Source organism: Chlorocebus sabaeus, chromosome 10 (assembly GCF_047675955.1).
Source record: "Chlorocebus sabaeus isolate Y175 chromosome 10, mChlSab1.0.hap1, whole genome shotgun sequence".
NCBI lineage: Eukaryota > Metazoa > Chordata > Mammalia > Primates > Cercopithecidae > Chlorocebus > Chlorocebus sabaeus.
Window position 1 is genome coordinate 123861672 of NC_132913.1, and position 21605 is coordinate 123883276.

Below are 21605 nucleotides of genomic sequence, written 5' to 3' on the forward strand. Positions count from 1 at the left end.
TACAGCCGCTGTGGAAAACAGTGTGGAGATTCTATAAAGAAGTAAAAGTAGAACTACCATTTGATCCGGCAATCCCACTACTGTATCCACCCAGAGGAAAAGATATGAAAATGATACTTGCACACGTGTGTTTATACTTGCACATGCAGCACAATTCACAACTGCAAAATTGTGGAACCAACCCAAATGCCCATCAGTCAATGAGTGGATAAAAAACTGTGGTATGTATATGCGATGGAATACTACTCAGCCGTAAAAAGAAATGAATTAACAGCATTTGCAATGACCTGGATGAGACTGGAGATTATTATCTAAGTGAAATAACTCAGGAATGGGAAACCAAACATCATATATTCTCACTAGGATGCGAAGGCCTAAGAATGACACAATGGACTTTGGGAACCTGTGGGGAAGAGTGGGAGGGGGGTGAGGGATAAAAGACTACAAATAGGGTGCAGTGTACACTGCTCAGGTGATGGGTGCACCGAAATCTCACCAGTCACCACTAAAGAACTTACTCGTGTAACCAAACACCACCTGTACCCCAATAACTTATGGCAAAAAATAAAAAAATAAAAATAAATCAAAATCTGAAATCTCAAATCAATGCGTAGGTTATTACCTATAGCACCTGCCAGTGGACTTGAGAAGCAAGTCTATTTCAAAGCCTAGCCGAGAAGACTAGCTGATGAGGAGAAACACCAAGCCGGGTGCTTTGCCCCCGAGCTTTCATCAATGAAACAGACAAAATGCTACAGGAAAAAGGAACTCTCTCCTCTTCTCTCTTCATCTTTGATTTTTTTAAAAAAAGCTTAATAAAATCAGCTCTCTGGTAGATCACAGCAAAGTATTACGTGATTCTCTAGCTTAAACACTCTGTGCTTCTACAAAGAAAGCTTTTGCATAAAATGTAGATTCGAAGGGGCCTCTGAGTTCTGGTCAGTGTGCAGGAGAAAGTCGCGGCAGGAGGGAAATCCAGGAGAAAATGCAGGGCATGCTCAAGGGCCTTTGGAAATGGAGCTCGACGCTGTACACTGAACTGAGCTATACTGATCCCGGCTGGGCACCATACCCTCCGCTAGAGCAGCAAGGGCAGCAAGAGGAACGGGATAGGTCCTGCCCGAACAGGGTCACTCCAACCGGGAAGCGCACCCAGTCAGGAGCAACAGCACCAGGTGGTGTTGACAACAACACGTGCTTGAAAGTTGGAGAAAAGAGATCCCTGTGCGCGGAGTCTCACAGTAGCAGGTAAGAGAGGAGGGACGGAGCACGAGCTGGAGAGGGAAGCTTCTTTCTTTCACTGACAGTTCAGTGCTTCTCACTGGGATCACCCGGGGAGCTTTGGAAAATACGACCTCCAGGGGCCAGTCCTGGAGATTCTGGTGTGACTGGGGTGTCGTCCGGCGTCCACAGTTTTTAAAGCTCCCCAGATGATGCTGAAGAGCAGCCATGGTCAGGAAGCCCCACCCGGAAGCAGAGATGTCTATTATGCGCTGGCTTAGGCACAGGTGCCCAAAGACCCTGCCCTGGTTTCTCTGCAGTCTCTCAATACCACCTTGAGGGCTAATCTCATCCACTCTGGTAGCTTCGGTTGGTGTCTACGTGCTGACCACACCCAAATGCACATCCAGAGCTCCAGGCCAGAGGTTCCCATTCCCACATGGAATGGGAAGCCTCAGGAGGCCACCTTCCCTCCCTCCATCCTGCCTCCTGCCGGTTCCCTGTGTGACTCTGCTCCTACCCAAGCCAGAGGCCTGGGTATCCACCCTTGTCTCATTCCCCATGCCTAACAACCCCACAGTCTATTCATGGCACTTGCTAATCCCTTTCAACTCCAAGTCTTCCATTCTCTCAGCTCCTTGGTGCAAGCCTCCGATTTCCTTCCAACATGGCCTGGGCACTGCTGCCAAGGGACGGAGCTGAAGAGTGAGGAGGGGGCAAGTTCCAAGGGGCCATTGTTCCCTTACAGCTATTTTGAGTTTAAGTCAGAAGCTTCCCTACTTTCAGCCCCAAAGTAAATAAGAACATGAGACGTTGTATGTAAAAAGGTTTACACTTCTTAGAGAAAAGATAATTTGTAATAACAAGGCAAGACCTTATTTTTTTCAGTACCTCTTAAGAATCTTAGTTTTAGAATTGAAATCAATGGAGAAATCATCTTCACATCAACAACTGTCTCTTCAGATTGGATAAAGAAAATGTGGTACATATACACCATGGAATACTATGCAGCCATAAAAAAGAACAAGACCATGTCTTTTGCAAGCACATGGATAGAGCTGGAGGCCATTATCCTTAGCAAGCTAATGCAGAACAGAAAACCAAATACCACTTATTCTCACCTATAAGTGGGAGCTAAACAGTGCGAACACATGGACACAAAGAAGGGAACAACAGGCCCTGGGGCCTCCTTGAGGGTGAAGGTTTGGAGGAGGAAAAGGAGTGGAAAAAATCATTACTGGGTACTGGGCTTAATGCCTGGGTGATGAAATAATCTATACAACAAAGCCCTGTGACACAAGTTTACCTGTGCAACAAACCTGCACACGTACCCCTGAAATAAAAGTTAAAAACAAAAACAAAAACAACCGTCTCTCGTCTTAGCTGACTGCACTCGTGGCTGCTGTGGATTACTTCGCACGATGTCCACGTGGCAAGCAATGGGTTTTCCATAGTTCCTATTGGGACCTCTATTTTCTCAACCCAGATGGGAATTGCAGATGTGAATACCAAGGATTTCAGCGTTAACTTTTTTCTTTCTGCTCTTAACAAACGAAGCTGTGCAGACTTGAAACAGGAATCGTACTAACTTGGAATGATTTTGAGACTCACAATCTTGTTTCCAGCATCTGATTCTAAACCAGTTGTTTTGAAAACGGCGGCACCGTTCTGTTGACTGTGACGTCAGTGATTGTTCCTTTAAGTTGGAGCTCCTTCAGAACTAATGGGGGAATTCCATGCTTCCTGTATTTTTAACACACACCTGTGAAGGAATTCCTTTCCCTAGTTCACCAGCTTTGGGGACACACAGGTTGTATGGGGCACTCTGGACTGATGTGGTTTGGAAGGGCTCAATTATTACCAAACAAAACAGAAAACGCTTTCCAAGAGTGTTCTCGGATGATGGTAACAATACAACTAACGTTTGTTTGCAAAGTGCTCTGGCGTCCAGGACACCATTTCCATCCTCGCTGGATACATGCTCCATGTGTGCCAACCACACCCCGCGGCTCTGCCCTTTCACAGATGAGGCTGCTGAGGCACAGCCAGGTGAGGGGTGAGTCATGTGCTGGCTCAGCAACTGGTAAGTGCTGGAGGTGGGAGTGGGATCTGGGTCTGCCCAGCACCCACAAGGCCTTGCATGGCCGCCACATTGCCAGGGGAGACGGGATGCCTATTCTAAAGTGTCTCTCTACCCTTGACCTGTATCATCCGCTACCATCTTTCATCCTAGCAGGAAGAATCCTAAAGCCATCACTGTCTTACCCTCCAGAGCTCGGATCTCTGGCTTTCCTGACCTTCCCCTAGGGCAGCTGAGGGGGGGCTGCTGGTCATGGGACCCCTGGTGACCATGTTCAGGTCTGACCACGGAGAAGACAGGCATGGAAACTGAGGCAGTGTCGCATGGAAGCTGCTTTGTCCAGGAGGGATGAAAGGGACAGAGGCTGCTTCTCTTGGGGAAGAGAAGACTGGAGGCAGGTAAGTTTGCTGCTTTCAAATGCGTGAAAGACTGCCATGGGGAAGAAAGGTTTTGCTAGGTTTGGCCCCGAATGTAGAATGAAGGCTGTTCTTTCATTTCTTCCTTTATAAGACGTTTACAGAAGAGCTTTGATGTGCCAGGCACTGTGCTAGGTGCCAAGGTCACAAAGAGTAATAATGCAGGGTCCCTGACCTCCAGGAGCCCACCTGTGGTAGGGGAGAGCAGACCTGAGGTTGAGGGTGTTCCAAGGAAATCAGGATGTCAGTGAGGGCCACCAACAACAGAAAGGGGGAGAAGTGGGCAGGTGGGGGGAACTAGGAATGGAGACCACAGATAGTGGTTAAAGCAGATAGGCCTTCCAAGGTCTCCAGAAGATCAGATGGTCTGAAGTTGGGGGAAGCGCCCTGCTCGGGCCAGGAGCCAGGGCACAGGGTGAGGTGTCCTCACTTGGGGCACACGGGGAGTGCCTGGCACTTCTGGAAGGGGTCAGAAAAGTGCGTGGCCACGCTACAGAGGTTGCTTGTATCCTAGAGGCTGTGGAAGGCATGGAAAAGACTTAAATCAAGAACTTTGATCCTTTTTATGTTACAGAAAAATCCCTCTGGGGAGTGTGTAGAGGAGGATGTGGTGGGAGCTGTGCTGGCCTCAGGGAGCAGGCAGGTGTGGGCGGTGGCACAGTGAGGACGATGCCCAGGCAGGAAGGTACTGCGGGGCTGCTGCAGGGAGAAGATGAGAGCCTGCAGCGGGGGAAAGGCAGGGCGGGATGGGGAGGGCAGGACTGGCCAGATTCGATAACGGTGGGTTGTGGGTTGCGGGAAGGGGCTCGATGCTAGATGTGCAGAGGATGGTAATGAGGTCAGTGTCGGCTGCCATGAGCCCCCGCAGAGCGGGGCAGGCAGGGAGGGCTGCTGGGGCCAGAGAGGAGGAGAGAGGCAAGGGCCGGAAAGGCCTCCAAGGCCACAGCAAACCACCAGCAGTGGACGCCTCGAGTGGATGGAAGGAATTCCGAGTAAAGGGGGACAGTGGATGAGGCCAGGAGAGGGTGGCAGAGAGCCCAGGGCCACACAGGGAAGACGATGATAGAGGAGGAGGTCTGGGCTGCCAAGGGGCAGCAGCTGTGGAGAGAAGGGACGGGTCTGGAGGGACAGCCAGCCTCGAAACCAGGGGGCCAACAAGCGGGGGAGGGGGGCGGCCAACGGTGGCCCATGCTGGCCAGAGAGTTTGGTAATGAGGAGGTCACTGGTGGCCCTGGCAGGGAGTGGAGGAAACAGAGCCAGGTGACAGGGAGAGCTCCTGCAGAAAGACGGGCAGACAGTAAGCCTGGGGAGGATGTGGCACTGGGGTAGTCAGTGCCCAGGAAATGTTTGGGGATAGCATGGGCTAGGGACAGAAGGCAGGAGGATGGGCTGGGAGGAGAAGGGCTCATCTTCCTTGCACCACAGACACCAGAGGGCAGGGTGGCTGCTGCTGCAGAAAGTGTGCAGGCCACACAAGAAATGTTTGCAGGCACCTCTGCTGGGAATAAGATCTGCTCTTACAGTTTGAGGAAAAGCAGTGTTCTTTAGTAAAAATCTCAGAATATACAGAATGGCATACACAACACCTTTTCTTCCTCCACCTAGAATCAACCGTCGAACATTTCCTGTCCTTACAGATCCTTTACGAAAACGGGATCTTGTTCAACACATACTGCTTTATGGGCTGCTTTGTTCATGTCATATGAAAGTTATTTCTCCATTATCAATTTTAACAGGAAGCACCAGGATTAGGGTTCTAATTAATGCCCTGTTTTTGAATGTATAGATGGTTTCCATCTTTTACTACTCCAAATAGTACTTATTTAGGGCACCTGGCTGAGAATTTCCTTAGAATGACTGCCAGGAGAGGCTTCCAGGTGGAGGCGCCTGGACGTTCTGTGCGTGTCGTTTTTACACGTGCTGTCACACTGCCCTCCTGGGGGTTCCATCTGTTTACACTGTCCCCAGGAATAAATGAGGGCTCTGGCTTTCCACACTCTTCTCCTCAACAAGGATTAATAATAAAAAACTCTCTGCCAATTTGCTAATGAAAAATGGTATCCTTTGCTTTTCTAATTTTCATTTAGCTATGAAAAGGCTTCATTGAAATTACCCACAGATAGTTTGAGGTCATGGACAATTACATTAATTAATTCATAATTGAACTTTCCAGTTCTGTTGGATAGTTCCCTTCGCCTGCCAGTAGAGGGCTCTTCGCTCCTATCAAATATCACTAGAGGGTTTTTGTTTTGTGTCAATTATGAAATAAAGACAAATCGCCACCATGTGCTTTTTCAAATGCTAGCAAGTTCTAGCAAAGAACTAAAGACCTCTCCATCCACATGCATTTTATGGGATTGATCTTTTGTATTTTCCAAAGAAACACTGTCAAACCTTCACCATCAGAATTAGATTCTCAGGGGATAATGCCTCAACAATTAAAAGCTGTTTGTGTTTCGGCACGCATGGGTTATGAAGATGCTCTGCCCAGATGACCCCTGGACATTTTGGAGGTTCTCTCTGAAAGGATCCTATTTTGCTTGCCAAGGAGAACTGCAGGAATAAAACAGCTACTTGTTTTTTTCCGGCTGCTGTGTCTCAGCTGAAACTCATTCACTCATTCATTCATCCCACACGTATTTACGGTGCATCTGAGAGCTCTGTGGTAGGAGGCAGGGGTGTCTGGGAGTTGGGAGACATGGTCCCTGCCTGTGGAGGGTGCAGCTGCCTGTGTCTGAATGGGCGACGCTGAGTGAGGTGCTGTGGGGTTAGGGAGGGTGCGGGGGAGTGAGGCCTATTTGCAGGGGAGGGGGTTCACTTTCCCATACTGTGGTCACTTGAATTCTGTTTAAATAGTTCATATGACATTTTGGCTTGCATTTCCACTATTGAAAAATTATATTTGAAGTTTCTATTTCCTTGTAATACCTTTTATGTACTTGCAGAGGTTACTTCAAGTCCTCACTGCAATTAGCTGGACATAAACCATAAATGATCATCAAAAGAAGGGCAGAGGTATACTACAAAGAGAAGCCTGGCTGGGCTGACCCTGGGTGGGATGGGAGGTAAACTGAGGCAGAGCAAAGAACCAGAGAAGAGCTGGGATGCAGGGGCTCACAGGAAAGACTGGGCAGAGTAACTAGGACAGGACATGCATGTATGTGTGTGTCTATGTGGTCAATGTGTGTGTCAGTGTATGTGAGAGTGTGTGTATGAGTGTGTGTACATGTGCGTGTGCATGTTAGTGCATATGAGCGTGTCAGTGTGCACATATGTGCGTGTTAGTGTGCGTGTGTTAGTGTGCGCGCGTGTGCGTGTATGTTAGTGTGCACGTGTGTGTATGTTAGTGTGCGTGTGTGTTAGTGTGCATGTGTTAGTGTGCGTGTATGTTAGTGTGCGTGTGTTAGTGTGTGTGTGTGTTAGTGTGTGTGTGTTAGTGTGCGTGTGTGTTAGTGTGCATGTGTTAGTGTGCGTGTATGTTAGTGTGCGTGTGTTAGTGTGTGTGTGTTGGGAGCAGGCTGGTGCTAGTAACAGGAACATGTCGATGCAATTAGTGCTTCTCCAGACTGTGTTCAAGGGGAAGGTGTTGGATGGTGGGGGGCGTCAGGCTTACAAACCACCTGAACTTAACTCTTGAAGCCCCGTCTCCTCCCCAGCCCTCTGCACACCACACTAGGGCCAATGAATTCTCGCCAGGTGGCACGGACTCTGGCCAGCTTGGAGAAGTCTGTGTCCAAAGCCATTCTCAACTTCCCAAGGCACCTCCATCGCCCCCACCCCGAGTGTTTCCGGGTTGCCTAAACATTTTCAATGCTTGTGGCATCAAGCCCTGGTCCGGCACCGTCCCCGATACAGAACACCTGCGGACGCCACGCTGTGGTTCTGGTGATTGACAGCCTGCAGAGTGTGTCTCCACACCGGACTGACACAGAGCCAGGGGCCTCCACAGCCTGACGCCTCCCCCCGTGGGGTGCTCCCTGTCGTCACTGGACAGGTGGAGTGGGATGTGTATCCCGGGTCCCGGAGAAACCTGGCCCTCATTTCCTTCCTCCTGGGAGTCCCTTTCCCACGGCAGCCTCTGACACCGCTGGACCCGGCTACATGGCCCACCGTGGCCTAGGGCCTTTCTTTCATGTCCTTTTTTCTCCTTCTTTGCGGGTGCATGTGTCTGAATTCTGAGAAGTTTCCCATGTGTGGGGGTCTAGGTCTTCCTCCCCACCTGGGCCCCTCCCCGGTGTCTGGTTTGACGTGGCCTCCCAGGACTGACACGGATGTTCCAGGCAGTGGAAACAACGGCAGAGGCCTCACTGGCCGTACAGAGGCCTGCACCCCCACCGACAGCGGGTTTTGACGGACTCTGGGCGCTAGTGAGGTGTCTGTCTGGGTTCCTTACTGTAGCACATGGTGAGTGTGGCCCACGGTGGGGCGTGGAGAGTGGGGAGGCCCTGCCTATGTGAGAACAGGTTATGTGGGAGCTGTCTGCACTTTCTCCTCCTTTTTGCCAGGAACTGAAAGCTGCTCTGAAAAATAAAGTCTATGTAAAGAACAAAAGGTTCTGAAGCCTATGTGCACGCCCCTCCTCAGCCGGCCTCTTCATGGATGACCCGCTCAAGACTCAGGGCACTGGCCTCCCACCATGTCCACACCTGAGGCTGCACCGGAGTCGCTAAATCCTGCGTCCCTCTCCCCCTGTCCTTGCTCCTCTCTTTCCTCTCCCCCTCCTTTTTGATCAGCCCTGTTTTGGTGGCCAGGTGTAGGCCTTGCATTATCCTTACTGATATCCACCTTGTAAAATGAGACTAACATATTTATCACACTAATTGTACATCTGTGTGTGTGTGTGTGTGTTTTTTTTTTTAAATACAATCATCCACAAATAGCAGCAATGTCTTTGTCTGGGTTATTCATCAGGAAGAGAAGTCTTCTCCTATGAGGAACATTCCTTCTACGAGCTACAGAAACTGGCCAGGCGCCCTGCGGACACCGAGACTCGCCGTCCACACCACCACACACCACATCTGGGCGAGAGCCCTTGGTGTGCTGCCACAGGCTGCTGGCTGTGAGCCCACCGAGGAGCCGGGTGGTGGTACTGAGCTGGGTGGGTGGTACCGGGGCACAAGGGCATTGAGGGTCCCTTTTGTCGAGATGCTGCAGACCCCTGTGGGCCACGTGTTCTACAGCGGACACTGCCTCGGCCCCATTCTCCCAGGTCCTCACTCTAACTCAGCCCTCAGGGGCCAGGTCGCCAAGCAGAGGGCAGGAAAGCAGAACCTACGAACCTCCGGGGGCAGAGAGGACCCTTGCCCAGGACCAAGGGGGCCGCTGAAGCGTCCTCTGGTCCAGCCTCCTACCCTGCGCCCTGCCCTGGCCTCCCCTTGCCTCTCTAATGAGAGGTCTGGAGGGTGGGAGGCAGTCTCACTGGCAGGGGGGATGCAGGAAGAAGCAGAATGGCCTTCAGTTGCTTCACCGTCTCACACTGGGGTACTCCCAGCAGACTCGCTGGCCCAGGAAGAACCTTATCCCTGTGTCTTGTGGACACACAGCCTCCCACAGGGAGGGGCACGCGGAGCCGAGGCTTCCCCAGAGGCCAGCTGGGGGGCCATGCGATGGTCTTGGGGCCCAACCTGGACTGAAATCCAGAGGTCAGTCCTCTGGTTCTTTCGCATTTTTGTTGAAATTCAGCACTCTGAGTGTCAGTTTTCTCATCTGTAAAATGGGGATGTTAATTCCTACCTCATCAGAGCTTTGATGCAATTAAAAGAGAAGGTATGAGTAAAACGCCTTAGCGTGTACCTGACTCCAGGGCAGAGGTCAGAAAAAGCCATTCCCGCTCCTCTGTGCCCTGATTTACTGTTACACAGACTCAAGGAGACTGGTACCTGGGGTGGGTGATGGGCAACAGCCCTGCCTTATAAATTCTTTTACCTGTGAAATGCTTATTGCATGTTCATCATTTGTCAAATATTTATTAATTGGTTAGACAAATATTCCTTATATTTCCAAGATAAGTATATTCTTTTCTATGTATAGCTTTAGTAGTATAGGGAATCTGAAATAATAGTCATTTACTTGTAAACGCATTTCTTAAAAAGGAAATGCTTCCCCTCACCCCTCACGCATTATTCTATTAGTTACTGTGTGTAAAATAAAGAAATCCTCCAAATGCAATGATCACAAAATGGATTTGAATTTACGGTTGTGCAACAAATCAGAGACTCATTTTCCCTGCGTGCTTCCACAGTGCTGTGAGTGAGGCGAATACGACCTGCCTGAAGTGAGAAATGACGCGTATTTCCCAGTAGTTTCCTGATTTAGCCTCTCGAGATTAACTTGGTAACAGGACTTCTCTCTAGGAAGACTCCATGAGGAATCAGGCCCTTCTGTTATTTCACCTTCTCCCGCAAATGCCATATTTTGCTGCCCTCGAGCCACGGCCGTGTTCTGTGGCTCACACGGCACAGTCAGGCACTCCAGCTTCCTGCCGCCAAGGTACCAGCGCAAGCGTCCTGTCCCACTTGCCTGTGGTTAATTAAAAGCAAATACTTCTTTGCAATGCAGATAGCTGCTCTGTCAGTCACACTGGGACACGGTGGCCTCACTGCACACAATTTTTAATTGAATGGCTCCCACTCCTGAGACCTCTGGGTCTTTCATTAATCAGTTATATACACAAGAAAGGTGAAGCTTAATGAGGTGTGTGTCAGGCACTCTGACATGAAGTGGCCCAGGTGGGTGAATGTGGTGCTCCACATTTTAATAATTTCACACCCAGCATTTTGCGGTCCACACAATGTCAGTTTGTGATTATTCTAATAGATGCAAAGATCACTTATCTGGTATCAAGACAAACTCTCTCAGCAGCAGGAACAAAGACTTTCCTAGATTGAGAACAGAAAGATCACATCCTTGCTCTGTCCTAGATTCACACCAGGAGCTACTAAACTGTTTGGTGGGTTGGAAAACGGATACTTAACTCAGCCCCACTTGGCCGTATAATGCAGTTTTGAAACTTGGAGGCTCTGGAGCCAGACTGTGTCAGATCCTATTATTGCACTGCAACCAAGAAAATTACTAAAATGACTTGTGCCTCAGTTTTCTTATCAGAAAAATGGGTATAATGATAATGCCTACCTCATAGAGTTGTTGTAAGGACTGAATGACTTAATACATAGTGATGTATGGAACAGTCTGGGATATGTGGATGCTCACAAAACACTAATATTTTTATATTTATGTGCTTCTGTTACTTGACAATGTCAAATGTCAACAAAATTTGATGTTTAGAATAAACAAATTTAGGTGTTCTTTTGGGCAAGAGGATGGGTTCATTTTACCTTTCCTCTGAAGAACTTAGTGCTTACTGGTAGTTAAGCACATGGAGGCCACAAGTCAGGTTGTCTGGCTTCAAATTCCAGCACACCTTCAAATCATTGGCTAATTTTAGATGTGTGCTTGTGTGGGGGAAGATTCTAAGAAGCTCTGTGAAAAGCAAGGATGAAAAACTAAAAGAACGGAGCACATTCCTCAGCTACTGCCAAGTCAGAGGAGCTTGGTAAACAGGCTTTCCATTGAAACCTTGGAGTAAAGACCATATTCCAGGACTAAGAGATTTGTTTTGGACCACAGACAAAGTCAAAATAGACCCATATTAACAAAATGGAAAACGAAGCCTCTGCAAGTTCAAGCTGATCAGCCAGTAATTTAACTGCCTGCTAGAACAAAGCCCCGCTTGCTTCAGGGGCTCCACAACGTACCATCCACAATGTCTCATATACAATAAGAATTATCAATCAGATGAAAAAACAGAGAAATGTGACACGTGGTCAAGGGAAAAGCAGTCAAATAGAAATAGTCCCCATTATGACCCCGATTTTGAAATGAGCACATAAGGGCTCTAAGGCAATTAGGTTCAAAGACTTGAAGGAAAAAGATGGTTGTATGAAATGGGCGGATAGAAAACTATGCAGAGAAATGAAAATGAGTAATAAGCAAATATAAGTGCTAGAAATGAAAAGCAAAAGATAAGAAGATCAGAAATAAAAAATAAGCCACAAGATGGGCTGAATAGCAGATTAGAGATGGTAGAAGAAAGGGTAAGTAAATTTGAACACAGATTAATATCCAGTGTGGGAACTAGAAAGAACAGAACCTCAGTGACTTGTGGAGCAATATCAAGCAGTCAAATGTGTATATAAATAGAGCCTCAGAAAGACAGGAGACAGAGAATGCAGTAAATACAAACTGGAGAAAATAATGGCCCAAAGTTTCTAAATTTGATTTAAAACATATGTTTACAGATTCAATGAACACAGTGAGCTACAAGCAGTATAAATACAACAACAACAACAAAAACAAAAACCAAACACGAATGCCTAGACACATCATAGTCAAACTGATGAAAATCAAAACAAAGAGAAAATCTTATAACTATTCAGAGAATAATGACACAGGTACAGGAGATAGAATTATTTATCTACACATTACACACAGGAGATAAATAATTCAAAAATTTGCTAACTTTTCATAAGAAACAAAGAAGGCCAGAAGACAATGGAATAATGTCTTAAAAGTGCTGAAAAAAAGGTCAACCCAGAATTCTATATCCAGCAAAAATATCCTTCAAAAATGGAGGCAATGTAAAAAATTTTAAGATAAATAAAATAGAGGTCAAGAAAATTTGTTGCCAGCAGACCTAGACTAAAATAAATGCTAAAGGAAGTTCTTTAGCTGAAAGGGAAATGATACCAGGTGAAAACTTAACTTGACAGAAACAGAGTACTAAAAATGGCAAATACATGGAGATGTATAAAATACTGTATTTCTTCTCTCTTAATTTTTTAAAAATACAAATGACTGTGAAATGCAAAATAGCATTCAATTGTGGTATATATAACATTTATAGATGTAAAATGTATAATAAGCAAATGAAGGACAGAGATAACAAGTGGATTATGTTGTCACAAGATTCTCATATTTTATGTAAAATACCATATTAATTCTACATAGACTATGATAAATTAAGAATGACTACAGTAATCCGTAGGCCACCACTGAAAAACAAAATTAAAAAGACCAAAAAGAAGGCAGGAAAAGAGAAGTTGAATGAAAGAGGAATGGAACACATGGAGAACAAATAGCAAAATGGTAGACCTAACTCAATCATTTAAGTAACTGCATTTAAAATAAACAGAGCAAATGCTCCAGTGAAATGACATATGTTGTCGGATTGAATAAGAAAGCAAACCCAACTGTGTGCTATCCATAAGAAATGCACTTTAACTATAAAGACATAGACATATTGGGAAAAACAGCATAAAAATATACCATATACCCTCAGCATAAGAAAGCTGAAGTGGCTCCATTAGTATCAGACCAGGTAGATTTCAAGACATGGAGTATTTCCAGGACAAAAAGGGTCATTTCATAATGATAAAATAATCAACCAGGAAGGAAGACATAACAGTCCTAAACATGGATGTATCTCATAACAGTGCTTGAACATATGTGAAGCCACTGACAGTACTACAGGGAGAAATATAGAAATGCATATAGTTGGAGAGTTCCTCAAAATTCTCAGAAAGTTTGAAATACTAAAAAATATGAAATTAACCTAAACAATGACATGAACCAATGAAACCAATAACTAAATGAAAGGTATAGTTGATCCTTAAACAACACTCATTTGAACTGTGCATGTATACATAGATTTTCTTCCACCTCTGCCACCCTTAAGACAGCAAGGCCAACTCCTCCTCTTCGTCCTCCTTCTCCTCAGCCTCCTCAATGTGAACAAGACATAGATGAAGACCTTTGTGATGATCCCCTTCCACTTAATGAAGAGTAAATAGATTTTTTCTTCTCTATGGTATTCTTAATAACATTTTCTTTGCTGTAGTTGATTATAAGAATACAGTGTATAATACATACACCATACAAAGTATGTGGTATTCAACTGTTTCTGTTATTGGGAAGGCTTCCAGTCAACAGTAGGCTATTGGTAATTAGATTTTTAGGGAGTCAAAAGCTATATGTGGATTTTCAACTGCACAGGGGATTAGTGCCCCAACCCCTGTGTTGTTCAAGCATCAACTATAGGTAAATGACTTGAATATAAATTTCAAAAAAAGTTGTACAATGATCATATGTGCATGAAAATGGTGGTTACACATTGAATACTCCACAGATTCCTCTCTGAACTCCTTCCTTACAAGCACGAGAGAAAAGGAGAGTGGCATGTCCTGAGTCGCTGCAGTGGGAGGGACCATGTGGCTAAGGGAAGAAATCCTACTACTGTCGCTCCCTTGTTTCTTGGTGTATTAGCATGACACTAAGGAGGAGACATTCCTGTCCATTTATCATTCCTGTAAACTGCCTCGTTGCGGAGCATCTCTCACGCTTTACAGCCCCTCAGAAAGCAGACACAGAGCCAACACCTGGCCTCCAATATGGGACAGTGTTGGCCACCAAGTAGGTTTTGATTTAGTAAAAGTTGGCATGGCAGTAACTGAAATGAATAGCATAAGGCTAACCTGGAGGTTCTCAAGCAAGTAGAAATTAAATTTTGTAAAGCCTTTGTATTAAATATAAAATATTCTGTATCAAAGTTCTTTCAAACACATTCATTTTGTGATGATAAAATGGAGACCCAGGGAAGCTAGCAGCTTAGCTAAGATCACAGAGCTGCTTGGATCCTGTGATATCACCGTGTCTTTACATTACTCTGGTTGGCTTAGGTGCCTGCAGGCTTCTCCATCACACCTGTGTGAGGAGTGCACAGAAGCACAGAAGGTGCCATACCTTGGTAACTTATGTCATGTAAGGAAGAATCCAAATAATGCAAATATCTCTACCTGATGCCAATTATTAAAGTGAGGTGGGCCAAACAAAGCAATTGTGGGTTTAATTTTCAATGAGACATGAAAGCATTTCCAGAAGGGTTCCTGTGGCAGAGGGAGGGTGATCAGGACGGCACAGTAGGGTGCTTACGGAAAGAAAGAAGTTGTTTCTAATTGTGTGTGTTTGGCCATATGCAATAATGAAGTAATTTTCAGGGGTAGACAATGAGGAAATGTAAGAGAGTCATGCTTGTCTGCCAACAGAAATTGTCTGCAGGGTTTAGAAATGTAATTTGAAAGAGGGAGGAGAGTTGGAAACCAAGAAATGTAATCAATACCTTGAAGACTGCATGCAGCATCATTTGGAGGCCATTTTTGCCAGGGTATTTCCCAGCAATGTTAGAGGAGGACAAGTTGAAGAGGTTGGCTCCCGTTTCAGTGCAGATGGCATGGACCAGCATTTTCTTCCCTACCCCAGACGGCCCGGCTAACAGCAGCGATTTCACCAAAGGAGCTTTCTCATGCACTGCTGCAGAACCTAAAAAAGGCAGAGGCAAAGGTGCTAATGTTCTGCCAAGAAAATCAGTGGTTCTTCAACTAGGATAACTCAAGGTCAAAACTGCATCGTGTGACCCCACTTTCTGCAACAGTGATAAAGGTGTCGAAAGCATTTCAAACCAGAGACACGCCTCCATCCCAGCCGGCTCCGTGACACTTTTAATTTGTATGTCAGGGCTCGTGGTGCAGCCACAGGGTCTCTGCGGGTCCTTAATACCGTTCTTCTCCCCCTCTCCATATCAGTATTTCCCCTAAAATCATAATTTTTAAAGAGCATTCCTGCAATAGCTTACCTCTAGCTGTTTTTTTCTTTTCTTTTTTTTTTTTTTTTTTGAGTGCTTTCTCTGCTTGTCAGTAGCAGTGTTAAATTCTTTGCAAGCTTGGGAAGAGGAATGTGGAGATACAGACGATAAGGTTGACTAAGTGTTTATTTCCTTGCAACCCTCTCGCCTACCATTTAGTGATGCTTGTGAGCTAAAGGGAAGACGGAGATCCAGGCAGCAGTAGCCTGAACTTCTTTCTCCTGCCCTGGTTTCTAGCTGTCAGGAGCGGCAGAGTTAACCTGACACTTGGTAATAAAGTGACTTGGATGATTAGAGTCATTCGGAGGTTCATGCCCTGTGTTCTCCACCACTGTCAATTTCCTTAGTGCCCAGAAGGGGCCTCAGGTGTGGGTCTTCTCCACTGCAGAGAACACAAGCAGAGCAGGTACTGGGCACAAAGCAACTGAAAAGTGAATGGGATTAAATTCTGGAAAGTGCTGTGATCAAATCATTTATTATCATTTATTATCATGTTAGTTTGCGTTCTGTCACAACAAAAAGTTCTGGGCTCTTTTTGATAATCTGTAAATGCCAACATAACGATTATGCTTTTCTTTTTTCTTGTATAATTGAAAAGATACAGAAACTTTAAGTGATGATTAGACATGTCATTCTTATGGTTACCTACCATTCTCCACATAAACTCAGAAAATGGTTTTGAGCAAATTCTCTTCAAAATGTAATTCAGTGAGTGTGCTTTTTTTGTGGTTAGTAGGGGCTGCAGCAATCTAACAGGATAAAGGAGAGGCTGTTTTCCACAACAGGAGAGAGATGCCATTCATGTGCCCGGCACTGGACACCTGGGTATCAAAGGTTGCTCTGTGCTGGCCCTGGCTGGGAGCTAGGGCAGGGCCCGTGGGAGTGGGGGCTGTGGCGGGGAGTGACACAAATGTGGAAAAGACTCAGGATTTGCTGTGGACAGTTCAGGCCAGGGGCGGAGCTGAACCTGAGTTGCCATAATGAGAACGGGAGGCAAGCGGTGCGAAGGTTCAGGAGAGCCACAGGGAGCTCAGAGAAGAAACTGCTCCCCGCGGGGAACTCTGGCTGGACTTCCAGGAGGAGGGGGCACCTGGGCTGGCCTCTGAGGAACGGGCAGAACGGTAGCATGCAGTGAGGGGGTGTGTGGGCAGGCTTCACCTGGGGCCGGGAAGCCAGGCTGGCACAGGGAGGGGTGAGGAGTCAGCGGTCAGGGGCCCTGAAAGGTGGTGTGGGACGGCAGGTGCCAGGGGTGCTGGCTGAAGCCAGGGGGCCGGGAGAGGTTTCTGGGAGTGGGGGACGAGGAGAGAACAGTGCTGAGGACAGAGTCTTGGGTTGGGAGGGGGCAGCAGGAGGCAGAGGAGCAGGGGCGGGTGAGTGGGCCTGGGAGAGTGTGTGTCAGTGACACAGGCAGTGGCCTTCCAGAGAAAGGAGGTGGTCACCAAGGTCACCCAGAGACGTGAAAAGGGTGGTCCCAGGGAGGTCTCTTCAACTGGGGCCTGGCTGACCTCAGGGAGGGCAAAGGTGGGCAGAGGGCCCAGGAGCTGGCAGGACACACATGTGCCAGTGTCCACAGCTCTTCCTGCCCCTCTTGTAGAGCTACCAAGAGACACACTATGGTTCCAGTTTTCGCACTTGAGCCCTGTTCAACTTTCCGAGGATTAAGAGATAACAAGGAAGCCAGTGTTCTGTGTCCTCAACCCAGTTTAGCCCCTTCCTAGCCCTGTGACTCCAAGGAAGTGCCTCTGCATCTTGGAACGGCTTATGAGTCAGTAAAAGCTGGACCACATCCACCTGGAGGCGTCTGGCAGGCGATGAAACAGTGGACATGGTTTCTGCTCTGTGAGTACGCCTCCTCCCTTCATTCGCCATGATCTCTGTGCGGCAGCAATACCTCCAGAAGTATCTGGATGCTGACCAGAAACTTCCTGGGCTTCCTCTTCTCTACCAAGGTGGTTTCAGAGTCTAAGACCCAGCCCTAGGCTGCAGCCGGTGTCTCCTGGCCAGGTATGTAAGCGGCCACGAGATGTTCTCAAGGTCCTCTGCTGAGTGGCCGGGTTTTTAGTCTGGGCAGTGGCCACCATTAAAAAAAAAAAAAAAAAATATATATATATATGTATATAAAAATATACATATATATATTAATCGCAAATTCCATTTATAGTAGTAAATTCCATTTACTACTTCTGACATTAATTTAGAAGAGGAATTAACTATTTCTTGCCAATAGGCTTAAGTTCTGAAGTCAAAGTGGAACACTAAGGGTTTGAACTACCCCCATCTCATTGTAAAGCAAATTAAACACACAGAATGTGACTTCTATCTGAGAGTTGTTGTCAGAACTGAAACTCCTGGCTGGAGTTGCCGTCCCTGCCCCAGGTGATTCAGGTCATACACATATCAAAGCCATTAAAAAAAAAAAAAAAGAAAAAAGCGAATGTGAGCCGCAGATATCTGTGTTGCGGAGAGCCCATCTTTCCTGCATCACTTGCGCACCACAGAGCTCTAGTGTGTCTGTCTGAAAAAAGTCACAATTGAACCTCATTTAGCAGTGAGAGTAGACTTCGGTGAAAACTGGCAAGGCCTTAAAGGTGATCCTTTAGATCCATGAAATACACTTGCACTGACTCCTGAAAGGCCGCCTCTGTTTAGGACCTAGTAATAGGAGCCTGTGGGTAAAATGCAAGTGGTAGCCCTAACCCGTTCTCTAATTCCATTAATCGTAATTGCAGGTACTTGCTTTGCCTATTATCTCCCCAGTTCACTGCCCGTATGTCCTTCAGCCCAGCACTGCTAAGCAGGCACACAGAGAGGGTGCAAAGTGCTCTCCCTGGTAGTACTTTGTGTGCTCGTGGGCACACTGTCAAAATGAAACTGTGCCCACTCAGAATTCTCAGAAGGAAAAGTTAAGCTACAGGGCACTTTTGCTGACAAACAGGAACACACTGTCCAAACTAGCAAGTGGTGCAAGCTGCTTTGGAAAAGGCACATCCGCGCACGCCGAGTCTTTACCTAATGGCCAGATTCCGTACAACGTGATGAGCTGTCTGACATCCAGGAGGGAGGGCATGGGTTCTATGGATACCTGGCGAAGAGTAGTCCCCAGGTAGCTGTACTCACCTGGAGAGAAAAGAAACAGAGGAAAAATAAATGGAAAACAGCGCTGGTCTGAGCTGCATAATTTTGGTCTGCAAAAACAATCAGAGAATACAAATTTAACATTTCAGAGCAAAGAGAATCCTATTAGGAGAGTCATTATGAAGAACACCTCTTTTCTCAGATAAAGGTTTGAAGAAAAACTATCCAGGCAAGAAAGCCCTGCTCTACTAGCTAGAGTAAACTGGGAATTATGTTGACTATTATATTAACCTCCTAATACTTCCTAAAACAACATTTGAATATTGAGTTACGTGAAATGGGGCAAAGTGCTAAAAAGAAGGACACACAAAAAAGGCTGAAATAGAGGGGGCTTTGCTTTATTTACATTCCAAGAGATTAGGTATAACATTTGTATAAACTTTAAGAATAAGTTATTTAAGATCAAATTCTACAAAAAATGTAGAATTTGTATTGGAGCAGTGTAAATCTGAGTGTAAAATGCAGTCATTTGAAAGGAAGGGTATGAGTCTAATTTAGGATAAATAGAAACATCTCCTTTTGAGGGTAATATTCATTTACATTTTTATATTTTTAAGAGATTACCAAAGGAATAATCTAGAAATAAATCTTTACAGGTTTAATTAGAAGATATCAAAGGGCTTAATTGTAACTAGTCATAAATCTGAAGTGTTATTTTCTAACTAATTTAGATAAGGTCACCAAGAAAATTAGTTTGGCTGTCTCCATTTGTCATGAGGACGGACCTTTATAGGTTCATATGATTCTCTCTTGATTTGTATCTGAATCTGGAGTAAAAATATTCAATGAATGAATCATCGTGTCTGGATATTTTCCCCAATGCTTTCTTTCTATAGCGAGTCCTGGTCCTGCAGAGCTTCGGATGCTACACGTGTACGGCAAGTACAATATGCACATTGATGTGTGTAGGAAACACTGAAAATATCCCAAGCTTTTAAGCATTTTCAAATGCTAAGGAAATCAGAGTTAAAATTCAGACAGTGACTGCTGTTTTGTTGTGGGGTGGGGGGCAGCCTTTCAGAGCCTCCACATAAAAAAAGTCCTTGGCAAGGACAATGGGTATTGGTTGGGAGAATGAGCGATAATGAAAGCATCTATTACGGCTTCAGATACCACACTTTTTAATGAGCAGGTAATAAATAGAAGAGTGGTTAATTTAGCCTCCACTAGAATAGAAAGAGATCCTGTAACAACCGTTAAATCCAGCGCTCATTGCCAGTAAACATGACATTAAAGGTGACAGGAAAGTGACCCCAATTTTCCTGCTTATCTAAACCCGTATTAATCTCCAGACGCACCATATTTTCTAGAACCTAACAGATTTTGTTTAAACAAATTGTATTCAGTTGAATTAGTGGGTGTTGGTTCTAACAGAGGCAAGGACACAAGTAGCCTGGGCTGCCTGCCAAGTTCTGAGACTCGCACTGAAAGCACGCTCCTGTGTCTGCGGTGGCCCTGCATAGAAGCCATGCCCTTCCCATCCATGCATTCGGAGCTTGGAGAGTTCAGGATTCCCTGCACAGACATCCAACCTTCCACAGGGGAGGGAAGAAGAAAGTGGCAGATGAAAAGGCGTTTGGGATAGAGGGCATGACAATGCCAGGAAACCCAGAACAAGGGGCAGAAAACCAAACAGGGGCTGTGCGACAGGTGGAATTGAATCCCCTTGCAATTCTATGTGGAAGTCCCAATCCCCAGCATCTCAGAACACGACCTTATTTGGAAACAGGGTTGTTGCAGATAGATTTCATTAAGATGAGGTCGAGTGGACCCTAAATCCAACAGGACTGGTGTCCTTATAAAAAAGGAGGAATTTGGACACAGAGACAGACATGCACAGAGGCAGAGCACCACGTGAAGAAAAAAGCAGAGAGGGAGGTGATGGTTTTACACCAAGAATCACCAAAGATCGCCGACCACACGCCAGCTGGGAGCAGCTGAACGCCGTGCAGGTGCAGCCTGGGGTGCTCCATCCAGCAACTCGCTTAATGTTTACAGCGATTTAGTGAGGCATTCGCTGTAATGACCTCATCCCATAGTAGTGGAAACTGAGGCACAGAAAGAGTAAGGAAAGGCCTGGCATCCTGGAGTGAGGCAGCCTCAGAAGGATGAGAGGAAGGAGAGATTCCTTGAGCCTGGGAGGAGAGACTGGTCAGTGGCCCCTGAGCAGCGGGCATCCAGCCCCTAGGCCCCGGAGGTCTGGGGGGCCTTCATGGGCACCACCCCCAGAATATCTCTGCAGCCTGGTGCTACCTGGGAACTGGGGCCTTGATGATATCTAGGGGCAGGGGTAGGGACTGGTAAGAAGGACTGAGTTTAAATCACCTTGTTAGTATAGGGGTTGTGAAGCCAAATTAAGGTGATTTAAAGAAAATAAGGAAATTGCTATTTCTCGCACACCTGAGATTGTGGCAGGTGCTTGCTGCTGGGCACAGGGCCAGTTTTGGAGCAGGGTGGCCATGCAAGGGTGCAGCAAGCAGTGGGTTGGGTGGTGGGGGTGGGCTGTGGGAGCTGAGGGCTGGGCCTGGAGGAAGGGGTCCTCCCGAGCTCTGCAATGCAGGCTTGGCATCCTCTGGGTTCGTTCCTCCCCTTCAGTCTCCTGTAGCTCTCATCTGCTGTGATTCTAATGACTGTTGGGAGTTCAGTGGTGTTGAGGAAAGAGTGGGATTACAAATCTCAAGACTATAAAAAGCAACTCTGTGTCCAGCGGCTGAGCATGGAGGATCTGTGTAGTGCATTCCTGGCCTGGTGGAGACATCCATCGGGGAAACCACGTTCTGTGTCTGGGGATCCCTGCTCCTGCCCCGCCTGGATGAAGGGCTAGGGAGGAACATCTACCCTCTCTCCTTCTCTAGAAGCAGGAAGAAATAAAGGGCTCTGAGCACTGAGGCTTTGTAGCACAGGCCTCTGGAGCAATGGAACGGGCAACAGAGGAACCCTCTGGGCCATGCCTCTGTTGTCAAGGTGTTAAAAAGGAAACAAGATAATAAATTTGAAACCAGGGAACCCAAGGGTGAGTGAGGGTGCCTGGGTCCTCATCTTGTTAATTCTCTTCTTA

General features: G+C 46.5%; 1 protein-coding gene across 5 annotated transcripts in view; it reads right to left on the reverse strand.

Annotated features, from left to right (window-relative positions):
• Nucleotides 1-21605, reverse strand: part of DRC11 (dynein regulatory complex subunit 11) — a 168349-nt gene that overhangs the window by 24265 nt on the left and 122479 nt on the right. For all 5 annotated transcript variants that reach the window (XM_038001338.2, XM_038001337.2, XM_038001335.2 and 2 more), the window contains 2 exons: nucleotides 18422-18529; nucleotides 14891-15090 (listed from right to left, as the gene is read on the reverse strand). In XM_038001338.2, coding sequence (XP_037857266.1) covers nucleotides 14891-15090; nucleotides 18422-18529 — 308 coding nt within the window. The remainder of the gene's footprint in view (nucleotides 1-14890; nucleotides 15091-18421; nucleotides 18530-21605) is intronic.